Consider the following 12375-nt stretch of genomic DNA (forward strand, 5'->3'; position numbering starts at 1 on the left):
TCTTGTTCTTGCTGATGGTTCCTTTTTTATGTATGTTGTTTGGAAAAGTCTCCACTTTCCCTGTGATTTAGTGAGGGAACCCTAAAGATATAATAGATTTACTCAGAAATCTAGGTGGAAAACTTCATAAGGGGAAAAGTTTATTGGTGATTTTTAGTAAGACTAAATACAGGCTTTTGTAACAAATGAATTTAATTGGATTATTACTATAATCATCTACAAATGAAATTATTTTGTAGGCAGAACTGGAAACTCTGGAGAGCAACCTTTTAACAGAAGAGAATTCATTGAAAGCTCAAAAACAGCAGCAAGAACGGATTGCTGCTACTGTTACAGGTCAGATGTTTTTGGAAAGCCAGGTAGGTATACCAACTTGGGCCTCTTTTAATAACATCTACTAATATTTTTACTCAACTAGATTCCCTGAGGGAAGGTATTAAATGAGATGTTTAAGACTCCTGCCATGTCTGGCTCAAGGCCAAGCAGTGGTCATTGTTTATCTGTAATTCTTTAGGAGCTTCTTCGCCTGTTTGGAATTCCCTACATTGAGGCTCCAATGGAAGCAGAGGCTCAGTGTGCCATTCTGGATCTAACTGATCAAACTTCTGGAACAATCACTGATGATAGTGATATTTGGTTGTTTGGAGCACGGCATGTCTATAAAAACTTTTTTAATAAAAACAAGTTTGTAGAATATTACCAATATGTGGATTTTCACAACCAGTTAGGTAAGACTTCAGAGTATGATTACTTTCTGAACTTTACTATCAGAATTTGTATTAATTTTTTCTTTCTGAGGAACTAACTTGATACATTAATGGGAATGATATCTCTATACAAATTTTCATATAAGTAATCTGCTTATTAGAGGAATAAGATTTTAAAATTAGAATGAAGATATTAAAATCTTAATATGTTTAGGTGTTTCCTGCAATCTAATCATCTGACCTGGTTAGACTTTGGATACCTGTATCTCAAGAATGAACCAGAGGTAGAGATAGGAGGCAGGTGGGAGTCTCTCCTACTGGAATCATGAACCTCATGATCCTGTACTGGTGTTACTAGCAGTCTTTCATTCTCCCATTTATCCAACAAGCATTCTAGTTGTTCTATGTGTCAGTTGTTGTTCTTGGCAATAGAGAAACAGCAGAAAATAAAACAGTCTAATAGAAACAGGTGATAAAAAAAACAAATCATAATTGCAGTTAAGGGTATGTGCCTTATAGAAAAATAAAGCAGTGAAAGAGAGAGTTACAGGAAGTACATGTACTGTTTCATGCAGAGTTTTGGTTGGGAAAGGCTTTACTAATAGGAAACTTTTGGGCTGAGATCTAAAGAGAAGCAGAAGCCAGTGTTATAGCTATTGTCTCTTGAGGATGAGCATGTGCAAAGGCCTTCAAGCAAAAGCTTGGCTGATAATGTTCTAGGGAAGTAAGAGATTGTTATGTATTGAATTGTGTTCCTTCAGAATTCTTATGTTGTAGTCTTAACCCCCCAAGGACCTCAGAATGTGGCTGTATTTGGGGATATAGTGTTTAAAGAGGTAATTATTAAATGAGGTCATTAGTGTGGGCCCTAATACAGTCTGACCGGTGTCCTTATAAGAAGAGGAGATTGGGATATAGAGGGAAAAGGGAAGACACAAGGAGAAGACAGCTATCTACCAGTCAAGGAGAGACGTCTTCAGAAGAAACTAGCCCTGTCAATACCTTAAGACTTCTAACCCTCAGAACTGTGAGGAAATAAATTTCTGTTGTTTAAGCCACTCAGTGTGGGTACTTCGTTGTGACTGCTTGAGCAAACTAAGGAAGAGAGGCCAGTGTGAGTGGATGAGGAGATGAATGGCAAGAGTTCATATTAGAGAAGAAGGAAGAAACCAAAACCAAGTAGGGTTTGCTATAGAAAGGATTTCTGGGTGGATTAGGTGTGTGATTTCAGAAGAGGAGAATAGTCAAGGATGACTCTTTGTCCTGAGCAATTGGTAGAATGGACTCACTATTAATGAGATGAGGTAATCCAGGGAAGGAGCAGTTGGAGTAGAAGAGATAGGAAGATCCAGGTTTGGATCTGTTACATCTCAGATGCCCATTATATATCCAAATGGAGATGTTATGGTGATTGTTGAATAGGTGTGACTGTGGCTGAGAGGAGAACTCCAGCTAGATAGCTGAATTTGTGGATGAGAGTATAGATGGTATTCAATAGATGGTATTAAAAGCTATGAAGATGGATGAAACTTTAAAATTCTTAACAAAATGCCAATTAAAAAAAGAATCTATTTCAAATAGTAAATAAGATATGCCTTTGGCTGTTGGATGAGAATGTGTATACATATATATAGTTCATGTAATAAAATGTCTATAAATGTTATGCAATGTTTCTAAAATAAAATTTAAATTTAAAAATATGTAATATTTTTACTCTTATAGGATTGGACCGGAACAAATTAATAAATTTGGCATATTTGCTTGGAAGTGATTACACAGAAGGAATACCAACTGTAGGTTGTGTTACAGCTATGGAAATTCTCAATGAATTCCCTGGACACGGCCTGGAACCTCTACTAAAATTTTCGTAAACTCTTTCTTCATTTCTTTAATCCAAATGTTCATATAAATACCCAGATTACCAATCAGAGCTGTTATTTACACTATGAACTGTTATAAATCATTGTTCATTAAGAAAACAGGAAGAGGTATTGATTGGAGTTGCAAGTGTGTTTTCCCTTTTCTAGAAATATGATGAAATCAGAGACTTTTTTTTTTTTATAGTTGCCAGGCTTATCCTAATTAAAGGGTACAAAGCCAGTTCTGTGGGATTACCTAGGTGTGTAGAGTTGCTGCTTCATTCATTCAAGTATTTATTGAGTAGCTGCTTTGTGTGAGACACTGTACTAGGCTGGGATAGAAAAGAGGACTAAGTCAGACCGTACCCTCAAGCAGCCCAGCTCTTGGAGGTGACAGAGAAACAAATACTGGTACTAAGTTCTTTGGCTTCTCTATTTCCTATACTATTGTTAACCTCCCCCTGTCTATTTTGTACCTACCAATTATGCTGCTTATTCCCTGTACCTTTTCCCCCATTCCTTTCTTCTCCTTCCCTGCTGACAATCCTCCATGTGATCTCCATTTCTGTGATTCTGTTCTTGTTCTAGTTGTTTGCCAAATTTTTGTTTTTGTTCTTTAGGTTCAGTTGTTGATAGTTGAGAGTTTGTTGTCATTTTACTGTTCAGATTTTGATCCTTTTCTTAGATAAGTCCCTTTAACATTTCATATAATAAGGGCTTGGTGATGATGAACTCCCTTAACTTTACCTTATCTGGGAAGCACTTTACCTGCCCTTCCATTCTAAATGGTAGCTTTGCTGGATAAAGTCATTTTGGATGTAGGTCCTTGCCTTTCATGACTTTGAATAGTTCTTTCCAGCCCTTCTTTCCTGAGAAGTTTCTTTTGAGAAATCAGCTCAGAGTCTTATGGGAACTCCTTTGTAGATAACTCTCTGCTTTTCTCTTGCTTCTTATAAGGTTCTCTCTTTATGTTTAATCTTTCGCAATTTAATTATGATGTGTCTTGGTGTGATCCTCCTTTGGTCCAGCTTCTTTGGGACTCTGAGCTTCCTGGATTTGCATGTATATTTTCTTTGCCAGATTGGTGAAGTTTTCCTTCATTATTTTTTCAAATAAGTTTTCAGTTTCTTACTCTTCCTCTTCTCCTTCTGGCACCCTTATGATTTGGAGGTTGGAACGTTTAAAGTTGTCCCAGAAGTTCCTAAGCCTGTCTTCATTTTTTGGAATTCTTGTTTCTTCATTCTGTTCCAGTTGAATGTTTATTCTTGCTTGTGCTTCCAATTGTTGATTTGAGTCCCAGTTTCCTTCTCTCCACTCTTGGTTCCCTGTATATTTTTATTTATTTCTCTTTGTATAGCCTTCACTTATTCCTCTTATTTTACATCTGTACTCAGTCATTTCTATGAGCTTCCTGATTACCAGTGTTTTGAACTCTGCATCTGATAGCTTGGCTATCTGTTCATCACTTAGTTCTTTTTCTGGAGTTTTGATCTGTTCTTTCATTTGGGTCATATTTCTTTGTCTCAGTGCACCTGTCACATTGAAAAGGATGGAACCTTAGCTACTCGCCATTTCCCTGTTTTGTGGCGCTGTATGTGGGGGAAGGGTCAGAGAGATAACAGTGCTGCTTGTCTGGCTCTCGCCATGCTTTCAGTCGCTTGCCCTGCTACCCACAAATGAATTGGTCCTTTCTGGTGCTGATTCCCCAGGTGGGTGGGTTTGTATATGTTCTAGGGCCCCATGAGCCCCTCCAAGGGACTCTCCTATGAGACCATGAGTTTCTCCCGCTGCTTCAGCCTTCACAGGTTTTTACAGCCTGAGGTTTTGAGGCTTTATTTTTCTGCACTGGAACCCTGGGTTGCATGGTTGGTCATACTCCCTAATTGTTCCTCCCCATTTATCTGCATGTGAATGTGGGACTGCCAGCCACTGCCTCGCCCACTCAGTCCTCCAGCCACTGCATTGCCTTGTGTCCTCTCTACCCCAGCTACCCTGAAAACAGTACTTTTGATCTCTGTTTGGGAATTGACAGTTGCAGAGGGCCAACTGTATGCATTGTTCTGTGCCATTTTATATAAGGGACCCGAGTATCCACAGATTTTGTTATCTGCAGAGGACCCTGGAACCAGTCCCCTTGTATACTGAGGGATAACTGTAGTTAAATGTTTGGGGAGTCAAAGTTATGTGTGGATTTTTGATTGTGTGGGTCGGTGCTGCTAACTCCCATGTTGTTCAGGGGTCAACTATAAACTCACACTCATAAACACACACGTATATGTATACTCATGTGTGTGTGTTTATTATTTTTTACACAGATGATGCTATAGACTTTTTATGTTATTTGTAAATCATTTGGTGATAGAACAAGGTATATCAATGTGTAGATTTCTATCATTTTCTTTAGTGGCCACATAGTCGTCTTTTGAGGTATAATGGTTAATTTAATCAAATGCTTATTGTTATTTCTATTTTTTTAAGTATAAAGCAACATAGATTTGAGTGTTCTTATCCTTGTTTTCTTATTTGATTATTATTTTCAGATAAGTGAAAATGATACGTAAGTTTTCCATTTGTTGTCCTAATAATTAATGAGAGTGACTTTTTTTAAATGTTTATTGGCAATTTGCATTTCTGGTTAGTGTCTAGCCTGTTATGCCTGTTTTTCTTCAGTAGTTTTTACTCTTTTGTTGCAAGTTGAATGGTCTACATTTTTAGAGTCAGCTTTAACAGTTTCTCCCTTTGGTCTTCCAGCTCTTCATTGACAGTTAGGGGCAGCCTATGCAGTACATGGATCAGGAGGGTTAGGATGAATATGGAGGTAAAGAACAAGAAAAGCAATAGAATTGAGACTGTTGCTTTGTGTTTTTCTCTGCTTTCTTCTTCTCCTAACCAGACTTTAGTGAGTCACACCCCCTTTAACGTAGAGCTTTGCCCTGGCTGGGTGGCTCAGTTGATTGGAGCTTTGTCCCACACATCATAAAGGTTTGATTTCCTGGTCAGGAACATACCTAGGTTGTGGGTTTGGTGCCCAACCGGGGAGTGTATGGTAGGCAACTGGTTGATGTTTCTTTCTCGTGTGGGTGTTTCTGTTTCTCTCTCCCTCTCCTTTCTTCTCTCTGTGTAAAATCAGTAAACATTTTGAGTAAGGATTAAAAAATAAATAAATAAATGTAGAGCCTCTCTGGGCCTGCAGGCTGAATTCAGCCCAGGTATGCTTCATTTGGCCTACACAGTGTGCTCGTCTTTGATTTTGATTGGCTACCAACATTTAAATTTGGGGAAACTTCACAGAAAATTTTGGCTTTTCTTGGAGGAAAATGAGATCTGAAAATATTAGTCCCAAATCCCAGATAAGCCCCAAAACAGCTGAACAGGGTACAAATTTTTCAGTTTTATCACTGGCACTACCAGCTCCCTATTGTGTTCCTCATGCCTCAGCTGATGGCAGATGACATCTTTCATCTTTGTGTTGTGTCTGGCCCTTTTGCATTAAAGAGGGGTGATCCTTTTTGTCTGATGAGCTCACAGCGTGTTGTGCTGATTGTCTTTGCTCACAATTATGATGACTGCGTCAGAGATGAAATTCAAACAGAGTAGGGGAGAAATATTGGTATCTTCTCAGTGCACTGTTGAAAACGACATTGTAAAACAGATGAAGAAAGATCTTTTTCCATTTTTCCATTTTGATCCTACAGTGAAGTCTGTAGTTAGCCTTTTTTAGAGCTAGATGGCACTCCTGCATCAGTGAAGTGAAACTGGCTGAGCTAGCAAATCTGAGTTGCTAACACTGATAAGTATGTGACGCAGTGGAACATGTAATGTAGGAGTTTTTTTTAGGTTCTTTTGAGTGTATAGATCAGTGAAGGTTATATTTATGTTTTAACTTTTATGTCCTTCATATTTTCAAATTGTATAAATTTTCTGGTTATCTGTTGGCACATTATAAACCACCTTCAAATAGCATTGTCATTGATTTTGCACATGAACGTGCAGTCTGGTCAGGCTATTTCTAGATGTGTTGTCTCTGTTCCATGTATGTTAGGGGACAGCTCACCTGGACTAGAGGATTCACTTGAGATGGCTCACACACATGGCTGGCAAGTAGTGCTGTAACCTAAAAGCTCAGGCAAAAGTGGACCATTGGCCTAGGACCCTCTTTATCTGGACCTCTTTATGAGCTGGGCCTTCCTTAGAGCATGTTGGCTGCTTCCAAGGCAAATTATCCAAGGGAAAGGTTGTGGAAACTAGTTGCCATGAAGACACTTCTTCAGCCACAGAGTCTGCCGGCTCAAGGGTAGGGGACATAGACTAAGCTGCCTGAAGGGAGAAGAGTCAAAGAATGTGTGGCTATCTTTAACTTGCCATAGTAATTGATGTTCATAATGGAAAAATTGAAAAATGAATAAAGTATAAAGAAGAAAATGGACAGACAGCTGTATTCTTGCTTAGAGCATTGCCTAGTATACAGTGAAATAATGTTGCTTACATATCTTTACTTTTCCTCTCTTTCTCCACTTTATACATTTTTCCAAAATTGGGATCATATTCTATGTAGAATTATGTTCTGCATTTTTAAAATTGAACATGTTCTTGGCATTTTTAAGTTTATTAAATATTCTTGGGTCCATTATTGTAACTAATTCAAGGTGAATAGTACAGATAGGTTTATTTCTTCCATTCTACCTCTGAGAAGAAGACCCAAAGAAGTTGCGACTTTTTTTATGAATATAGGCCCTGGAGGGAGATTGTTAGGGTCTGACTGTACCAACCCTACCTGTGAAATCTTGAGTAAGTGACTTCTGTTTGAATTCAGTTGCCTTGTCTGTGAGGTGAGGATAATGATAGGCCCGTGCTCATGTGATGATTTGGCGTGTAGAATAGTTAGGGTTAGCAGTGTTATCTTTAATCAGTGTCATCATTATATATTACAGTTAATAGCACTAAAAATGATAACGTTTGTATTCTGTAGGTCATAGGATTTGTTTTGAAATTAGGAATTGAGTTTCTGTCTCCTAACTTTAAGTTTAGGTCTTTATCTGTACTGCGTCTAGCGTAATGTTATTGCTTTATAAAGACTTATTTCCTTTGCCTTATAGAGAGTGGTGGCATGAAGCTCAAAAAAATAAGAAGATAAGACCTAATCCTTATGACACTAAAGTGAAAAAAAAGTTACGGAGACTGCGACTCCCACCTGGCTTTCCTAATGCAGCTGTTGCAGATGCTTACCTCAAACCTGTGGTAGATGACTCCAAGGGATCGTTTCTGTGGGGGAAACCTGATCTTGATAAAATTAGAGAATATCCTTTTACCTCAAACATAGGAACATTGAGCCAAATAATGTGTTTTGGTTTAAAACATGGAACATGAACTAGGATTTTCTTAATCTTCCATTTGTCTAAGATATTCCTTTTTCTCAGTTTTTTTAACGGTAAAATACACATAAAACTTACATTTACATTCTTAGCCATTTAAATGTACAACTCAGTGGTATTAAAACATTCACATTGTTTTACAACCATTAGCACCATCCATCCGCATAACTGTTTTCATCTTGTAAAACTGAAACTCTATACCCAGTAAACAATAACTCCCCTTCCTCCCTGGCCCAGTCCCTGGCCATTACCATTCTACATTCTGGCTCTATGATTTTGACTTATTTTAAGTACCTCATATAAGTGGAATCATATAGCATTTTTCTTTTGTGTCTGGCTTCACTGAGCACAATATACTCAAGGTTCATACACATTGTAGCAAGTATCAGAGTTTCTTTTGAAGGCTGAATAATATTCTGTTATATGTATATACCATATTTGGACAATTGGGTAGTTCCACATTTTAGCTCTTGTGATTAATATCCTTAGTCTTAAAAAGGATCTTTATTTTAAATAAGTAGTGATAACATTCATAGATATAAGCATATACTTAAGTATTCTGAAAGAATGGAAAGATAGTTTTTTTAATTACTTGTGTTCCTCTGCATATTTAAATAATCATTAGATGTTCTAAAGTTTACAGTAGGATTAATCTAACTACAATTTTTTTCTTTTAAAAAAATATGTATGATACTTGTTTTTATTCTAGGTTAACCTTTTTTCATAGTCACGAGTGTTTGATGTCCTTAAATGAGAGTTGGATATGTTTTATCTTAGAGGATGTTGAAAAGAGCATAGTGTCAGATGATTATATTGCAGTGATTTGTTACTTCTTCTTTTACTGCTTTTAATCTTTGTAAATATGAAAATCTTTGGAGATGTGGGGAATGGAATCAAGGATAGTTTTTTTGTACCTTTTTATTTATCACTTGTTTAAATATCTTTAGAAATGTGTATAAGTCTTAACTGCCTGCATGTTTTGTCAGCGGTATTTTGGCTGGAATAGGACAAAGACAGATGACTCTCTGTTCCCAGTGTTAAAGCAACTGAATGTGCAGCAGGTAATCATGGCAGCTCTTTTCCTAAGGTCAGGATAAAGCCTTACTATTTTATTGTAGGGCATGTAACATACATTTTAAAATAATTTAATGAGAACAGAAGAAAACAGTAAAATAAAAATTGGACTTTGTCTTCATATCTAATGTCACCCATAGGGCTGGACTTTGGCATCCTTTTGACTCATTCTGACTTTTAAAAAAACAGTGTAATAATGGATTGCACACTGAGGTGGTTTTAATTAAATATTTTATCCTTTTAGAGCTATTTTTATTTTTTAACGAGTCTAGGAAGTGTCCAGTACAAAGCAATTCTCATTGTTAATTCTTAATGCTCTTTAAGTCTATGGAGGAATCATCAAAGGTAGAAGTTTAGTCATTATAGTATATTGGCAGGAGACATTTTTGAGGAGAAAAGAGGCCTTAGTATGGTCCTCAGTTCCCTTATGTAGGTAACTATATCTTGTTTTACACATGAGTATGCTCCTACCCATACAAAAACTTTGACCCACCAGAGACAACCCAGAAAACATACATACAACTAAGCCATGCATGTATGAGGTAGTATCCTGTAAGATATATATTTAAATTAAATCCTTTTCCATTAGGCTTAGTTAAATTTGAAAAAACATAAAACTGAGACAACATTTCCAGAAAACATTTTCCATTATTTGTTTGATAATTTTGTGTACTGGAAACATTGTACGCCAGCACACAAAGAAGGGTAATTGACTTAGTGATTGATTACGCCTTATTTTAAAATAAAATTTTAAAAGATTTTATTTATTTTTAGAGAGAGGGGAAAAGAGGGAGAGAGAGAGGGAGACAAATATCAGTGTGTGAGAGAGACATCGATTGGTTGCATCTTGGATGCCCCACCCAGAGACCTGGCTCACAACCCACTCATGTGCCCTGACTGAGAATTGAAACGGGGGCCTTTCACTTTGTGAAACTATACCCAACCCACTGTGTCATGTCAGTCAGGGCAATTTAAGATAAATTTTGTTGTGCTGTGTTTTCCTTTTTTCACTGTAGAAGTTAATATAAATTTATATCCTCAAAATTAGAAAGTAAAAAAATAAATTAAAATTACGTATTATCTACTTCTAATAAGGATGTTAACATTCAGGTTTTTTTATTTCCCCTCTCCTACATATATTTATCATACTTAAGTGCAATTCAATATATCTAACCCCCCACTTATTAATGTAAGTTTTTTTCTTTGTGTTGCATAATTTTCATTATTTCAAATGACCAGATTACATTTCATCAAAGAGATTTAACTTACTTGGTTTTCAGTTCATTTAGTGGACCTTTAATTTTCAGGTTTTCATAAATAATGTGATGCACATTAGGCATATAACTTTTCAAAATGAAACTAATTTTATTTTTTTGTATAGTACCATGAATTTGCCTCCTAAAGGTTTTGTATGATGATAATATTTTATAAAGAAGAGGTTAGTGGAATTTAGGAACAGACCCCATGAAATTTTGTTCCTCCAAAAGATGATGATGTATTTGGCTATTGTAAAATAATTTAACTTTTTTTGAGTTCCAAGGAAAGGATTTCTTATTTGAGATGTGGACAGAAGACTTAGTTGACAGAGGTGGTGCAAGTACTGTATTAAGTATGATCTAGACACTAAAATTTACTGTCATTGATTCATTTGGGAGAGAACTGGCTTTTGAGAGAATGAATTAGTGTCCTGTGAAGGGGTCATTTAAGGCTAGTAAGCAAGATGGAACTCTCAGGTTTGCTTTAGAAACTTTACTTGTCTGATTTATTATTATTTTATTTTATTTTTTAGACCCAGCTCCGAATTGATTCTTTTTTTAGATTAGCTCAACAGGAGAAACAAGATGCTAAGGGTATTAAGAGCCAGAGACTTAATAGAGCTGTAACATGTATGCTGAGAAAAGAAAGAGAAGAAGCCGGTCAAAGAGAAACAGTTTCTGTTGCCATGGAGAAAGAATTTGAGTTCCCTGATAAAGCAAAAGTTAAGACCCAGAAGAGAAGCATAGCAAATAAATGGAAAGAGTCATCAAGCCTGAAAAGAACAAGGCTTTCAGGCTCTAAAGGAGAAAGTAAATGTGGTGGGTTTATGGGGGAAGCCTACCTCTGGCAATCATCTGATACATCCTCAGGTGAAGATGCTGAGTGTTTATCTTTAATGAATATGCAGCAGGGAAAAGCAGCTGGAGAAGCAAACATCAGCTTCTCAGAGTTGCACAACACAGTGAAACCTGATCCTGTAAGGGACGGAGGTGCCTCCACAAGCAGCAGCTCTAGTGACGATGACAGAGAGAAAACAAAACCCGTCCTGGTGACTGCCAGATCTGTGTTTGGGAAGAAGAAGGGGAAACTGGGAAGCATAAGAAGGAGGAGAAAAACTTAGTTTAAACATGTGTATTCTCTAATATTTTGTAATAAATTCTTTGAGGAAATAAAATGTATGTGCGCAGTCTTTGAATTTAGTGTGTGGTTTTTAAAATATATGGATGCTTAACCTGATATGTATTTATTTTCAATGTGTTACCTTTTTCTGTTGTTTTCTATCTCATTGAATATTTCCTTGTATTCACAGGCTTGTTCATGTTCCTGTTACTGTAAAATGTACAGTGTCTGATGTTTTCTGATGACATTAAACAAAGGGAGAAAGGCTTTATATTGCAGTGCTCACTCTCAATACACACCCCTCTGACTTTACAACATAGATGTGCAGAAAAAAACCCTTACTTTTCATTTTACAACAGTGGCAGTTATACCCAGCTACATAAACTTGTCCCCCACTGCTTCCCATTTTCACTCAGGGTCTGCTTAGAAGGATAGCAGGAGGGAACCTCACTGCTGCAGCATACTTGAAAAGTATGTCTGTTGTGATTAGAATATGTAAATGGAGTGCACAATTCCACCTGTGAGCTTTAACTATATGGGAACCTCTGTACCATAATGTTCTGCTTTTAAAATACTTTCGTTGTCCCAAGCCAACTTCTGTGAAAATGTGTACAGGTCTCAGGGCTGTAGCTGAACTGATGTAGGTGGGTTAACTTTAGGAGTGGCTTCCGGAGGTGGATTATTGTTAATGGAGCAGCCCAGCTAAGGTTAGTTTGTGATTCCTCCTGCTGACATCTCTCAACAGTAACAAGTACCAGCTGAATGCAGAGTTGTGCATGCTTACTTAGAATTAAGAACAGTGTGAGGATAGTATTACCAATTACTTTGAGCTTGGGTTCTTTGGCCTTTGGGTTCTTTCTTCCCGTCTGTGTCTTTTTGGCATTTTGGTATTTCTACCTTTCTTGATTTCCTTACCTCAGTCTTCGAATACTAGTTGAAAATCTTCACCAGTGAAAACGAAATACAAATAAATATCTTTCAACAATC

The 12375-nt window shown here is 36.9% G+C and overlaps 1 protein-coding gene across 2 annotated transcripts in view; it reads left to right on the forward strand.

Annotated features, from left to right (window-relative positions):
- The window catches only part of BIVM (basic, immunoglobulin-like variable motif containing), a 95296-nt gene extending 83853 nt beyond the window's left edge, over nt 1–11443 (forward strand). For both annotated transcript variants that reach the window (XM_054574375.1, XM_054574368.1), the window contains 6 exons: nt 240–359; nt 515–728; nt 2430–2574; nt 7663–7863; nt 8915–8999; nt 10802–11443. In XM_054574375.1, the coding sequence (XP_054430350.1) occupies nt 240–359; nt 515–728; nt 2430–2574; nt 7663–7863; nt 8915–8999; nt 10802–11389 (1353 nt within the window). In that variant the 3' untranslated portion in view covers nt 11390–11443. The remainder of the gene's footprint in view (nt 1–239; nt 360–514; nt 729–2429; nt 2575–7662; nt 7864–8914; nt 9000–10801) is intronic.
- The last annotated feature ends 932 nt before the right edge of the window (nt 11444–12375 follow it).

Source organism: Pteronotus mesoamericanus, unplaced genomic scaffold (assembly GCF_021234165.1).
Source record: "Pteronotus mesoamericanus isolate MK-2021 breed Mesoamerican mustached bat unplaced genomic scaffold, CSHL_Meso_final contig_26, whole genome shotgun sequence".
NCBI lineage: Eukaryota > Metazoa > Chordata > Mammalia > Chiroptera > Mormoopidae > Pteronotus > Pteronotus mesoamericanus.